Here is a 15,649-nt window from a genome sequence, read left to right on the forward strand (position 1 = left end):
CTCATGTTACAAATATGAATTCACCTACAAAAGTGCAGAAAAGGGCAAAATACTAACCTACTGACTATTTTGTAGAGACATTGATGACCAGGATAGACAAAAATCAGACTGACATACAGCTCTTGAGTAGTTTTGTAGATTAGATGTTTTTGTCACCTACCCAGAAAATCTCTTGCTTCTCTACCATCCATGTTAAAATGTAAAGAAATTCTCCATGTTTATTGTTCATCCCCGATCGTCCTACACCCTTCCTGCACTGGTGGTTAATGGGAACATTATGCCAGGAACAACACTCCCAGTTCTTCCCACCAATGCCTGTACAGCCTGACTGCTGCTCTACTTAAACAGTTCAAAGGGTATGAAAAATGACAAAAAGTTGCTTTAATTCTAATATGTTGCATAAAAACATTGTCAAAAGAAGTATGCTACACATTTAAAGGTATAGTGTGAACTGAGTTTGTCTAGAGTAATAGTTAGGGATTTTGCTAACTGGGATTGAGTGAGATTACAAAACCTGACGTCTACAGCACCAACCTAAGCTTTTTTTTTTTTGCTTTTTTTTTAAGAGGAAGCGTCTTTACATCATTAAAAGTCTGCTTCCTGAGCTTAATTATTTTCATTAAGAGGATGTTCTTCCTTCCCCTTTAGGCCAAGTACTTTCTAGATAGAAACCATCGTCTTATTCCGCTCACAGGGTGGGGACAACCTGTAAGGGAGGCGAGGAGGCCGGATACCCGCCGTTACGCCCGCGGTTTTCTCCCCAGACACACGCTGCCCGGAGCAGCGGGGCAGAGAGAACCCGACCGTATGCCGGGCCGATCCCCGGCGTGCCCGCCGTTCCCCGGTGTCGGAGCTAAGCTCTGCCTCCGGGGCGGTGCGGGGGAGAGGCCTGCAACGAGGGGAGCCAAAATGGGCCCGGCGCCCCCGGGTCTTCCCGCACCTGGAGGTGGAGTCCCTGAGGGGAGAGGGGGTGGCGGGCGGCCCGGCCTCCCGCGTAGGGAGGGGGGGAGGGCAAGATGAACTCCAGGTGTCTTCACGCACCTGGAGACGGAATTCCTGAGGGGAAAGTAGGGGTGAAAAGACGTTCCCGCTCGCTCGGGGCCGGCAACGAGCGCTGGATGAGCGGTGGGGGCCGTTACTTACTGAGCCCGGCAGCAGCCTCGCAGCTCCGGAGCGCCGCCGGTCGCCATGGAGACGGCGTCGGGTCTCGGCCACGGCTCCGCTTCCTGCCGGTGCTCACGCCACTACTGCCCGGGCGGAAACAGGCATGGTGGCCCCGTAAGCTACACGCGCCGCTGCCCCCCGCCACGCTAAAGGCGCAAAAGCGCTACGGGGGGAGTCTGTTTCCCACCGGACGGGTTATCCGGGGTGCCGGCCGCCTCCGTCGACAGGCCGGCGGCGCGGGGCAGGTGGGTGCTCGCTCGCTCGCTCGCTCGCTCGCCCGCCCGCCCGCCCGCCCGCCCGCCCGCCCGCCCGCCGGCCGTCGTCGCGGGGTCTTCTGCCGGAGGAGCCGGCGGTGGCGGCCGCGGGGGGAGGGGGGGGGCCTGGCGCCGGGCCTGGCGCCCCGGCCCCCGTGCTGAGGCGGCGGGAAGCCTCCCGCGGCCGGGCTCCGGCCTCCCTCCGCGGGTCCTGCTGGCCTCCTCCCGCTGTGGAGGGTCGTGCTTCCCCCCCCGCCGCCGTGCCGGTCGGCGCGGAGCCATTGCTGTGGGCTGGGTCCGCCGTGGCGCAGCGACCGCTTCGTCCTGGGCGGTGGGCTGCGGCGGGGAAGCGCGGGCCCCGGCGGCGCTCGCCTTTTCGCGTGTTCTTAAAAACCCGTGTGGGAGCCCTAGGGAGAAAGGGGCCTTCGTGGAGAAAGGCGTGGAGCGGGAGGGGCGGGCGTGCCTGCCTGCGCGGCCCTGCCCCGAAGGGGGAGCGGGGTCTACCGCGCTCGGGTGTGCCCTCCTGCTGGTGTAGCTCTGCGGAGTTCAAAAACGTACTCTTCTTCGCCTGGACAAAAGGATTTATTCTGACGTGTGACGGTAGTCACCAGAAACCAGTTTTAGTGCTGAAATGGAAAAAAATCCTTTTTTCTTCCTTTCGCCAACAAAAAAAGACTTACGAAACTTGGGAAGCTCTTCCCTACTGAGAGACGGTGTTATTTCTTACCAGAACGTTCGTGATGAATCAGCTACTACAAGCTTGGGATTTCAGTATACCTAAGAATCGGCTTGAAGCTCAAGCACTACCATGCTGTTACTGGCATTTAATTCTCCTGTTTGGGTTTTTTTTTTTTTTTTCATTCTGGGTCATTAGCTTGGTGATAGATGGCCAAAAATAAAAGGCACCCAACAAGTTAGGTTTTACTTAGTGACCTGCGCTAGCATTATACGCTTTCATTCATTTATTTTTGTTTGCTTTTATATGCTCTTCTACTTTAACAGTAAAAAAGTTAAGCCTTCTTACCCAGCAGGATGAAGGATGGTCCGTAGTGTGAATATCATTGTGTAAAACCTCAGCCATACCTTTTTAGCTTCTTGCATGTATCTCATTCCAGAACTGGCAAAACGTCACACTTCTATGTACTTGATTTTTTCATATATTAACCATGGTATTGCTTCAGAATAAAAAAGTGTGTATTTTAAACACTGTATATATAAAAAGTGTATGTATAACATGGATAGGTTCAAAACAGCTAAAACGCAAAATGATTTTAAAAGAGTGTGGACAGCTTCTGAAACATGATATACTAAGGAACTGGGATGGGAAACTCAGCATAACTTAAATTGCTTCATGTATGACAATCTATGGGATGGAATGGCCATGTGAATTAAGCTGGGTTTTTGCAATATAGATCTTATGTAGGGGTGTAGATGTGCTTGAGGGCTGCAGTGTATTTCATGATCCTGTAGTTTGTCACATTTCCTCAGTTTTGCTTTTTCTCTGTTTCTCTTTTAGATTGTAATTGTATTTATTTAATCTTCTTATACAGCGCTAAGAAAACAATTCCAAAGCCATTCAGACTATGGCCTTTGAAAGGATAACACAAAAGGACTGGTACAAAATCCTGGATGCAAAGCCATCGGACAGTCTGGCAGAACTAAAACGGAAGTACCAAAGACTTGCTTTATTAGTAAGTATGTTTTTGTTATTTAAGATGCGCAAAAAAATTTTATAAATCAGTAAGAGAAAAATTGAAGGTTTTGTTTTTACATTTTTTGTATAAATATGATTAATCAGACTGTGTTTATAATATCAATTTACTGAGGTGGGTTTAAGTTTGAAATAAATATCTGGAGTTTATGAGTTATCATTGTATTTTGCAAAGAGGAGTTGTGGTTCCAAAATGCTGATATGTCTCCCAGCTTTGGTAAACATTCATGAATGAACTGAGCCAAATACTTGTTCATCAGGTGCTGGGTAATCAGGTGCACAAGTCAAAAAAGGTCTATAGTATAGTATAGGTCTAGTATATAGTCATGAAATCTGCTAATTGATACTTGTGGTATTGACTATTCTGCGTGCAGTTACAGTGTGCTGAATGCAACCCTTGAATGTATAAAGACCAGATTCAAAGAGCAAAAAGTTCTTCCTGATAGTCTGCCATAATGGAATAGAAAATGTATAGGAGGAAAATATCTTAATACCAATTTTATTTGAAAGTTTCTGGTGCATTTTTGTGGAGTCATGTTTTTAGTCATGCATTAAGACTTGATGTTCTGTGAATTCTCTTCATTTTTCATGTACTCTTGGCATACATGTATAAAAATCTCGGAGTTTTACCAGATTACTTAGTATGATTCTTGGTTCTTCTGTTTTACTCCTTCCCCTGAATTCGGGCTTTTTGCTCAAAAAATACTTTAGCCTGGCTTTCTGAGGAAAATGGGGTTTATTTTTTTTGGTACTGTTGACCATTTTCAACCAAATTTGATAGATAAATAGAAGTCCCAAGATAACTAAGTTCCTAAGTTTCTTGAAAACTGGCAACCTGGTAGAGAAGAAGGAAGAAGGTGAGCAGAACTCAGTTTTTATATATTCCTTTAGGTAGCTGCTAACTAGACTGTCAGTATTGGCAGGGCATTAGAGAGCACATGCACAGCTAATCTTGCTTGGTTTGAGGTGTCCGCGTGAATGTGATGGCAAGTTGGAACTTTTAAGTGAGGTGAAGAGGAATGCCAGTAAACGGGAGACTGAGTTTTGTCATAGTTGAAATAAATTCATGGGTTGTTTTGGGGGGGCGTTTTGTTTGTTTAATTTTTGTTGGTGGGGTTTTTTTTTTTTAGTTTTATTTCTAGCCCCAGTGACAAGTGTTTTAAAGGGCATTTCACAGGTATGAAATATGTTCCAGATTTACACATTTTGATATCTTCAGTTGGATATGCGAAGCAATCATGCTGTACATCTACTCCTCAGTGCTTCCTGCTAATTTATTTCTTTGTCTGAAACTGATTTGTGTACTTAAGAGTCTTAAGTTTCAACACTTTACAAGATGTGTGCATGCAGATATAGGACATAAATCCTTTGGTCCTCACTGTTAAACATTAGAAGAATCAATGTAGGAGAGTGCGTTGGAGACCAAGCTTCTTAGTTCCACTCCTAACAGAAATAGTTGTTTTCTTGGACCTCCTAATGTTTTTTGTTTTACTGAATTACTAGTAAAATGTGAATAAAATATTAATAATGATCTCTTTGTTCTTAATGAAAACAATAGGGGACTGCAGTGTAAAATACCTCTTCTTTTTAGATAGGAGGCTAATTTAAACTTACTACTGTAATGGAATTAATGTATTTCTTTCACTATGAATCTATATATAATAATGGAATCAAAATCATTTGTAAAGTATTGTTCAGAGCTGTTTGCCACAGAACTGAAACTACGTAGTGCCTTGCCTGTATGATTTTTTTTAAATGAAACTGACCATTTGTGTTATAGCACTGTACTTTCATGTAATTATTTTGAAGTGTGTGAAGTGAGAATTGTTGGAGATTACAACTGTCTGTTGAAAGTCTATAACTGTCTGTAGTTTTAGAAGATGAAAAGATTGTTTTCATATACAAGCTTTTCTCTAGAGCCTGTGTATTTCCAAACTAAATGGTTAGTGCTCTTTATTTTAAAAGTCAGTGAGAAATGTTAGAGAACATAAAGATACTTCTTTTTTTTTGTTTTTCCTTTGCTATTAGTGATGGATCTCTCTTTCTGACTAAAAAGCCACAGTGATGTTTACTTGTAGGTGTTTTCTCCAAGGCACATCTTCTGCTTGTCTGTTGTTGTTACCGTACGTCCTGTCCCTATTCATTTTTTTTTATTTTATCTGAACTGTTAAAGACTCTACTTGTTTGTCTACTTACTAATGCAGTATCTAGCACAGTCAATCTGAAGTCTCTAAAAGCATAGTGGTAATAAAATAATTATTTTTATGCACCTTAAAAACTCATTGTCTATAGGAGTGACTGGAGGCTACACTACATACACAATATGAACACCTTTTATTGAAGGTATGTAGTTACAGTGTGAAAGTTATTGCCACAGATGTTGTTGAGTCCAGTTCCATGGTTGAAAAATTTGTAAGACTTTCATGGAAGAAAAGTCTGCCATGGCATGTTAACATAAAATGTACTCTGATTCAGACACTCATGAGCTATGGACTTCTGAATATTGGTGGAATATGTAAGGGAGGTGTTGCTGTATGTTTGTCTGATGCTGATACTCTCTCTTAGACATCCACTGTTCATTGTTAGTAAAAAGTATAGCACTGGATGGACCTCTCATCTTACCTGTTGTGTCCTATTCAGATCAAGTACCTCCCTTGCTCCCCGAGTGCAGCTTGTACATGGAGCTCTTGGTAGCTTCACACCTCTGACAAAGTGCTCATTTGGGTTTTCTAAAGCTGTTGTTGGAGATAGCGGTGGTAGAAGTCGTAGTAATATTGGTGTGGACAGAGAAGAGGTCTACGTGCAGGTGTTTTCATGTACTGTGGTAGTAGTCAATTATCAGAGTAACTCCAGTTTAGAAGATGGAATAGCAGATGAGCACAGCCGTGTATTACCTATTAAAAAATTTCATGAAAAATTATATGGTCAGTACAGAAAGTTTTCTGGCTTACGTGTAGCAGCAGAAGTTAACCTCCTGAAGAATGGTACTGTGCTAATTACCTTAAAATCCAAAAGTTCATGAAGCAGTTTGCATCTTGGATACCAGTTGCAGTTAATATGATGTTCATTCTGTAATCGTGAATGTTCTCATCGCAGATGTTCATTAGCATTGAGCATAATAGATGGTGGAATTTATTTTTAAAAATAATTCTGCTGTTAATATAAAAATGGTAAATGTCTGAGTCTAAGCCTTCTTTGAATGATCCCCAGCGCTTCATGTTGAGCATTTGCTTTTTGCCATCTGCTATTTTCTATTTGTCAACGCATGTACGCTTAGCATCTTGAATGAACAGGCAGATGTAAATTTCCAAAGCTAAGAAGAGTTGGAGATCTTGCCATATGTCATCCAAAAGACAACTATATTTGTAGTTAACTCAGGACTGACCTTAATAATACAAAGTAGCACGCAATTTAAAATGGTTGAATTGTAGGTTTGTAAGAATTATTTCAGAAGGGCAAACTAGCTTAAAGCAGATTAATTTTTAAAATATAACTTGTTTTTTGTCAATTCTAACAAATTTGTGGTGGAAAACATTAATAACCCATAACAAATAAAACTGTGCATATGCACCCTACTAGAGTGAATACATTTACTTACCATTTTGCCATATTTTGCTTTGCTGTACTTACTGTTTTTTAATTTGGTCAGGTCACATCATATGCTTAAGTGAATTCTTTTACTACAGATAATGTCAAATCTGTCTTTAAGAATAGTATTAATTTGCTACAGAAAATAGCACAGGTTTGGCGTAAAAGTAGTGATATTTTTTAAATCAGTATAGTTTTTTCTTCTCACCATCTAAGTTTCAAGTAAAAGTTCATATTTATAAAATTTCTTTGCAATGTAATGAAACTTAAATTTGTTTCTTTTAAATTCTTGTGTACTTATGTGACTGATACCTGGATCATCCTGATACTTTATTATTGTAACAATCGATAGCAGCTGAAGATGACAGAGTTTTGGGCACAAGACATGTGTGACACCGGCAATTTTATAAATAGCTTATTTTTAACAAAATCAAACTTTTGTGTATGCTGGCTCATACTCTGGTGTATTATCCAGCATCGAGCTTCAGCAAGTAATTCTAAAAGAAAAAAAAATTAGAAATATGTATTTCGTAACCAGCATAGCTCAATGCAAAGATTCCTTGATTGGCTGTTTTAAGTTCATGCTAGAGTGCTTTCTGAAGGACAGAAGACTTGCAGTTTCCATACTCTGAAAGGAATCACAACAAACTTTGAGAATTAATATGTTGTCTAAGTAGTAGGAGTTTGGTCTTTAATCTTCTGTCTTTGGAACATGCTGATGGTTTTGAGATTTGGGATACATATAGCCTTTTTACCCACAGTTACGTACACAGTAGTTTCAACAAAAAGATTTCTTAAATGGTTACACAGGTTTTATGCTCTATACTTAGTTTTTTAAGTAATCCATACAGCGTTAAGGAAGGACAGTGCTTATGTTCTGTTTCTGAATGTGTATGAAATTAACAGAGGATGAAATTAGAATAATGACAATAGGATATTGGGGAAAAAAATTACACCATCATATTATTGGCCCAATTTTTACATCTCCTTTTGGTCTAGCACTTTGTGGTCAAAGAATGAGTTGCCAGATTGTTTTCAAATTTTCATGTAGCTGTTCTATATCTGAAAACTGCTTTTTACAGGGAATGAAGTCACCAAACGCATAAGCTTTGTCTAGCTGAAAATCAGGTGTCTGTTCCTGTTGATGCTGATGATATTATAGGATACCTTTCAACTGGAAAAAAAATTATTGTGCAGGAAAATTATATGCTGCTGTTACAATGTGTGCCCTAATCTTAAAGAAAATCCGTGTAATTTGAGCAGGGAGTATGCAGGAAGCTCTTATTTTTAATATGGTAAGGAAATAAAATGTGTCATTTAACACATAGTGTTACGAAGATTATCTTTTTATCAGAAGGGGTGGTGTGTGTATAGAAATACAAACAAAGTGTTAAGGTGATCACTTAATCTGTTTGAAAGAGTAGAAAATTTGAAAACAGAGAGCATCAGGCATAGGTGAGAGTGACTCTCAGCAACAATAAAAAAGGACATTAATAGAAATTTAATGAAGTAAGATAACATCAAGAAGAGATTGTTCCACTGAGCTTGTGTAGAGGAAAGACAGTGAGAGAAAAAAAATCTGTTGTATCTTATCAGATTTAGGTACACATCTAAATTATGCAATCACAAGAAATACAGAGTGTATGTATGTAAAGTTAAAGATCTGCTTCCATGATTGTTGTGTTAAAGTTTGTTCCAAAATAAGTTCAGTGTTACTTCTGAAAGCACTTGCCTACTGAGGAACTTCTTTTCATGCTGAGTTTAAGCTGAGAATTTTAATCTTTAAAAAGAAAACACTTTGAGCTTTGTATCAGAAGTCTCATAAAAATGCTTTTCATAATGGAAATTATGCAATGTGTGTATTCCTTTTTTTTAATAGCATTTGCAGGTGGTTTGGGGGTTTTTTTTGTTTGAATAGCAATATACTTGTTAGAGATACTTAACAGATCATCATGCTTAGCTAACTCTAGTTTCAGCTAACTCATAGAAAATGGATTTTGTAATTTGACAGTATAAACAGAACAAGTTCAGTGCGGCCTGGTTGTAGCTTGACTGAAGTTGATACAATTGCAACAGAGAGAAAGATAAGCCACTAAGTTTAATAAAAGGACTATTGTTTTGACATTCTGGGTAGTTTTATTTTGAGCTGTTCTTTACCTCTGATTTATTAATGACCTTAATAAAATAAAAGGGGGCATATTTTCAACTTGGGACTTGAAAAATTGGTTATTACCTTACATAGTATATAATGAACCTTAGTGTTACAGAAGCCAGTAGGTCAAACAGCTTGACTAGCCAGATCATGATCATACCAATGCTTCTGCTGCTGTTTAAGCTATGAGAGCTTTTGTTCAATTCATCTACCTGTTTTTTGTGTTGTGTTTTTGTTTGTTTTTTTTTTTTTTTCTTACACCAGAAGAGGTCATTATGATATTCAGTAGTAAGTCTGAAGAACAGGTATTTACCCTGGCAATGATCACATTGCAGTAATGGGATTTATCAATCTGAATGGTATCACAAATTTGTTGCATGTGTCAAGATGGTACTTAAAAGCCAAACGTTCTGGAGATGCATGATGCTGCTGCATACGGTGATACAGACTGCTGTGTCTGAGCTGAAGCTCCTGCTCGGAGCTCAGAATTGTGTGAAGATGTGTCCTGGTTTTGGCTGGGATAGAGTTAATTTTCTTCCTAGCAGCAGGCACAGTGCTGTGTTTTGGATTTAGTAGGAGAAGAATGTTGATAACATGCTGATGTTTTTAGTTGTTGCTGAGTACTGCTTATGCTAGTCAAGGACTTTTCAGCTTCCCATGCTCTGCCAGGTGCACAAGAAACTGGGAGGGGGCACAGCCAGAATAGTTGATCCAAACTGCCCAAAGGGCTATTCCATACCATATGGCGTCATGCTCGGTATAGAAACTGGGGGGGGGGTTGGCCGGGGGGCAGGGATCGCTGCTCGGGAACTGTCTGGGTATCAGTCAGTGGGCGGTGAGCAATTGCATTGTGCATCCCTTGCTTTGGATATTATTATTACTGTTGTTATTATTATTATTGTGTTGTTGTTATCGTTACTATTTTACTTTATTTCAATTATTGAACTGTTCTTATCTGAACCCAGGAGTGTTTCTCACTCTTACTCCTCCGATTCTCTCCCCCATCCCATCGGGGCAGGGGGAGTGAGCGAGCGGCTGTGTGGTGCTGAGTTGCTGGCTGGGGCTAAGCCATGACAAGACGTAATGCTGGTGGCAGCTGGTCCTTGGGCCTTACATGCTCTCGTTAGGGTAACGAGCCAATGGGAGTGTGTGGTCTACATAAATTGGCAGCTGGCTAATCAAATGTAACACAGTGATTAACCAGTTAGTGCTCTGATTGGTCAGCAACCAGCTGGAAGGTGTACTCCTCCTTGCAGACACATCTTATACAAGAACAGGCTGAGAAAGTTATCCTGAGTGGCAGAAGGGATGGGGGAAGAGAGGTCATGGAGGTGAAGAGAAAAAGGATGTGGTAAGGTATCGTAGTAGGAAAAGGGGTGTATGATGATACTGGTACATAGTCTGCAGTACTCCTTTATTAGAGGTGGGTGTCCACCATAACTCAGTTTATAAGGAGTGATATCTCACTTTTTATTACATTGTAATGCGTAATTTTTTAATATTGATTTTAAAAAATGTGGGTAAATTTTAACAAGTGGACAGCGTGAACATCCCTATAGCAGAAAGTTATTTTTAGCTCTTATATAGAATATGAGAAAACCCATAGCATCACAAAATAAGCCAGCAAGTAAGTAATACATTGCTTACCCAGGTAGTTCAGCCAGTTGTGAAAGTGATGTTAGTCTGGAAAATTATTTCTAAATTTAATCTGCCTGCTTACTGGGTTATTGTCCGTAGTTTATGATGAGCAGCTTCTGATACTTCATCCTCTGTAGTTTTAAGATACATACATAAGAACAGAATGGGATTGGGCAATTTAAATGTGATACTCAGCTAATGTGTGCTTGGCATTTAATGTCCTTTATGCTCTGAAAAGGAATCTGATGCCTCTCTTGAACTTTTTGTGCATGGGTTATGTAAGTTATTGATAGTAACAATATATTAAAAATAGAATTTACATTGTCTTTGGTAGTCTTTTTGTGAAAGGTGTTCCATACCTGCAAATACTCACTGTGTCCTGAGGTAGTATACAATTAAAATTCTGATTAAAAATAAAATCTTAAGCACTAGTTTATTAAATTCCATAAAGATGTTTCTTAATATTTGCAAGTGTTCTTTCAGCACTTTTAAAGACACGTTGAAGTAGTTTTATGTTGTGCAGTGTGCTTTTTATCTCATTTCTGAAGTGAGATGTCTGAAATAAAAAACATGTAGTGAAAGATGTGAATTAAAGTACAATGAAGGAAGCTAAAAAGACCAGCATAATGTTTTCACATAACTAAATATTCTGATTATTCTGATGTTTGAGCAGCCACAGTCAAGAGTACCTTGAGTTGTCCAACATTTTCAAACTGGACTGTTTATTTAAGTGCCTACTTCTGAAATTTTAAGCACTGGGTCAATTATTTAAAGAAGCTATAATCTCGGAACATGAGTTTGAAGGATAATAAATGGTAAGGGTGGAATCAATCATCCCACAATAACTGTGTTTATATAAGGATCTCTTATTGCTGTTAAGTGAAATTGACCACATTTGTGTTGAATCTGAAATAGCCATTAAATTTTTAAAATACTGTGGTATGATGTAGTACCTTGCAAAGCTTAGTGTTTTGGGGACTTGCGTGGGGTTTTTTTTTATTATTTAAATAAATTATCTGTGTAATATTGCCTTATTTTTAACATACATAACATAGCTATTATGGAAATTTATACAAGCAACACATTCCTTCTTTCCTTCATCTTTAAACACTTTAGAGTCAGAAAATCACAATCTGCGTGATGTAAGAACTGTCCTATCCTCCGTATTTTATCTTTTCTTTTCCTTGCCTCAGTTGATCATGAATTCTTTCTCATCTCCCATTGAGCCCAAATAGGCAGGAGACCTAAGTTCATTTGAACTGATTTAATGCAGGAGCAAATCGTATACCTGAAGGGCTGTCTTGTAGGACACTTTGTAGATAGCTTGTATTATTATAGTAAGAAAGTTCAGCTTTTTTTCCTGTAGCCTGCCAGTCATTTGGATAAACTGTCACTTAATTTTCAGTATGTTAAAAGTAACACTTTAAGTCTGAAAAGTCAGTAGTCAGATACTTTTAAAAGTTGACCCTTCATTGTTGTTCCCAATAGATTAACATTAATGAAAAAATTCAGTCTGTTGGATTTATGACCTAAGAATGTCCATGGTCAAAGAAGGTAAAGACGAACAAGTTTTCTGAGCAGCATCTTAGCTAAACGTTTTTCTTGACATAAACATTAAATAGTAACTAAGTAGGCATTTGAGGAGAGGCTGAATGATTGTTCCTCATTTAAGAGATACTTAACTTCTGTCAGAGTATGCCAGCAATCCAGTATTGGTTCCTACTGCTACAGAAGAGCAGCGCAAAGTATGGGCTTGATAGGATTCTCTCAGTGTAACTCTGGCTTCTGTAAATGTTGCTATTGAAGCTCAAGTAATGAAAACGTTGTTATTCCTCTACAGTTGCTGATCTCTCTAGGTGATGACTTTACCTTTTCATCTACATCTCTTGACTATTCCTTCCTAAAACGGGGAAGTTCTGTAAAGACTTAAGACCGTCTATATAGAATGCTTATTAAATACCAGTGGCAAAAAGATCAATAATAAATTCTGTTAAGTGAGCAGAGTATGCTATTGTCATATGACTGAGTCATCTGGGAAGTATGTCCTTTTAGTGGTTATAGGATACACTGTCAAAGTTGTTTCTTAACTGCAAATGGAGAAATTTGCCAACTGCGAACAACCTCAAATTAGAAGTTAAAGTAACACCAAACTAGTAATCAATACAGATATGAATGCATCCTTTAAGCCATCAGTGTGAGTAAATCCAGTCCAAACTTGATGCAAATTTTATGTGATTCTGTGGATTATGTTTGGAATTGTTTTGTCACTACGGCCATGAAATTTTGAAATAACTGAATGCTGATATGGTTTTGGGGTTTTTGTTTGGTTTAAATACTGGTGTGATTAATGAAGTGGAGTGTTTGTGCAGTAGTCGCAGCATACTTCAGGGCCTCTGATTTCAAGGGTTGAAATGCCTCAAGATGCTTTAGACTTATTTGGCATTGCCTAAGACACAAAAGTATTGTCTGTACAACAGGCGGTGGTGCTTCTGGTTTTTGGGGGGGGTTTTTGATACAGTGTAACTTGTTTACTAATGTATTTCTGAAGCTGCCCCGTAAAAGGTAGATGGTTTCTTCATGGGTCTTGCACCCAAATGCTTTCTAAACTAAGTGCTAAATTCTGTTAATATTTAGCTTTTCTGTTAACATTTAGCTTTTCATGTGCATTTCAAAAGTTATAATTTGCCTGGGCCCTAACCTGTTGTTTTGAGATCATGAATGGCTTCAAATACTGTAGAGATTCTATACATATTGCTCCTGGAGATAGGGAAAAGCTGAAAGAAATATTATAAAGAAAACAAAAAAAACCCCATGCAACTTTTAAAGTGTTATGCAAGTGTTACAGCTATGGTCCCTAATAAATAATTTTTTAAAAGAAGTCCTCTATTCTTCAAGGCCTGCTTTCCACAGTGACTTTTGCAGCTGAAGTGCTTTATGGATTTTGATTATTTTGCATTATGCTTAAATCTGACTTCTTAAAAGTGTCTGTCTGTTTTTAGGCATTCCAAAAGAATTTGAAAATTCATGGTGTACTTTGGTTTGGAATACTGTTTTAGTGACAGGCATCTGGGGGTGGGAGGGACAACACAAAAAACTGTGCTTTGTGCTTGGCAGTTCTTAGGAAGTTGTGGGCTTTCAGAGGAGTTGACTTTTCTAGACTGCAGAAAGGTATTCATCTTGCAAGTCACGGTGCCAGCTGAATACTCCAGCTCCTGACTGCCTGTCCCTGCCCTTCTGCCAGATGTTACTCAGCCAGGAAATAGCATCCTGTGGGTTTTCCTTCATCCACTACTGTACATGTCAGCTGGAAAAGTTAATGCCCATTTTTTCAGTAGTTTAAGCAAACCTCTTTGGGTTGTTTTTTTTGTTTGGTGTTTTGGTTTTGTTTTTTTGTTTTTTTTTTTTAATAACACAATACAGCATTCTGGGTTTTGCTTTCACATGAAAGTAGCATTTGCCAAAACTAGTTGCCGAACCATTTGTGTAACTGGCATTATTGTATGACTAGGGCCACATTAACTTTTGCTTAAACAATGGAACATCATTTAATGTGACATTTAACAGCGTAAATTGTGAGCACAGGGGCAAGAAATTTAAAAGGAGCTTTTAAAATTCCCTTTGTATTTTTATTTTTACCTTTATACTCCTCTAAGTTTTAAAATGTTTCATTTCTTGCCTTCTTTCCTTTGCTAGTTTTTGGTGGTTTTTTATTGCTTCTCCTGCTGTGTAGCTTAGTTTCCAAAAGCCTTTTCTGAGTAGCTTTTGAGGCTCTTGGGTGGCTCTTCATAGGAAAACAAGGAGCCATGAAAGCAGAAGAAAATGGAAGAGAAGCTGTTTCTAAAGATGTACTTTCTGGTAACTGCAGGTTCTGTTTGCTCTCCTCATTTTCGTACCTTCATTAGGCAAATTAATCTTTGCTTCTGTTTATACAACAGCAGTTGATTTTTATTGCTAGGTACTGAAACTTAAGTTTCATCTTAGCAGTAAGTTTGTTCAAGAGCTGAAAAAGATGAGAAATGTGAAAATTTACTATGAAAGTTATGTGAGATAATTACTTGCTGTTTTGCTGGACTCTCTCAGTCTAATGGGGTTAGATCTTTCCAGAGGCTGGGGAATAGCAGGGGGGAAAGGACAAAATGATCGTTACTTAGGTTTCTATAAGATGGACTAGTTATTGCTGCTGCAGAAATGTAGTCCATTTTCCTTGCCAATGCAATAGGTTATCTTTCTCATCTTGAGAAAATTTTCAAACAAGAATCTGCAATTCCCTGTTTTTGCAGGGGGAGCTGGAGCGCTTTAAAGTAGCGGATTCATGGAGTGTTGCCTTGAACAAAGTGGAGACCCACTGCCAGTAGTTAAGACCAATAAGAAAGTGTAAAGTAAAAATAGTAGTGTCATGATACTGCAGTACCATGATAAAAGCAATTGCATTAGAAAAGGATTCTGGTCATACCTGATATAATCTTTAGACTTTAATAGTGTACTGCAGAGAATGAAGTATTTTTCATTAGAAATTACTTCTTAGTGTGAGACCAGTTCTGCAATCACATGACTTCTACAAGTAGCATCAAATTGAAAGTGACTATTTCCATGGAAGCTGAAGTTTACTTCTATAAAAATATAGTCAGAATTACAGTGGCAATCCTGCTGCTACTGCAGTTGAATATATAAAGCAAGTATGCTAAAGACAGGGATTTTGGCAGCACACGCTAAGTACAGAAGAGGAAAAGCAGATCTCTTTTCAGAGTTTTCAGATGGCACTCAGCTCAGATTGATGCCCAACTTGACAAAAGATTAAGATTTTTCCAGTGAATAATAGAACCATTCAAAACTCTGGCCAGAAATTAAGGTTGTCAACTTGTGTGATTTAAATGTGAAAGATGATGCTCTGGTGAATTCTTGGCTTAAACAGAGAGAAGGTCGAAGAAGTTTTAAAGTATGTTTAAGCAAGATTACTTAAAAAAAATCCAAGATGCAAATTCATGAGTTTATGACCATGTAATTTATTATATGATTTTTTTAAAATTCCACTTTAGAGGACTCCAGTAATTATCAAGAATTTGCAGCATTGGATTGATAGTATCATCCTCTGTTTTTACTGTGCAGCTATTAGTGAATGCCAGTTATGTGGTCTGTTGCATA

At 39.0% G+C, this 15,649-nt stretch overlaps 1 protein-coding gene across 1 annotated transcript in view; it reads left to right on the forward strand.

Moving 5' to 3' along the window:
* The first annotated feature begins 3,001 nt into the window (after positions 1 to 3,001).
* DNAJC24 (DnaJ heat shock protein family (Hsp40) member C24) overlaps positions 3,002 to 15,649 on the forward strand; it is a 36,840-nt gene continuing 24,192 nt past the window's right edge. The window contains exon 1 of the mRNA XM_075713110.1: positions 3,002 to 3,109. Within this exon, the coding sequence (XP_075569225.1) occupies positions 3,002 to 3,109 (108 nt within the window). The remainder of the gene's footprint in view (positions 3,110 to 15,649) is intronic.

This window comes from Pelecanus crispus, chromosome 6, assembly GCF_030463565.1.
Source record: "Pelecanus crispus isolate bPelCri1 chromosome 6, bPelCri1.pri, whole genome shotgun sequence".
Taxonomy (NCBI): Eukaryota; Metazoa; Chordata; class Aves; order Pelecaniformes; family Pelecanidae; genus Pelecanus; species Pelecanus crispus.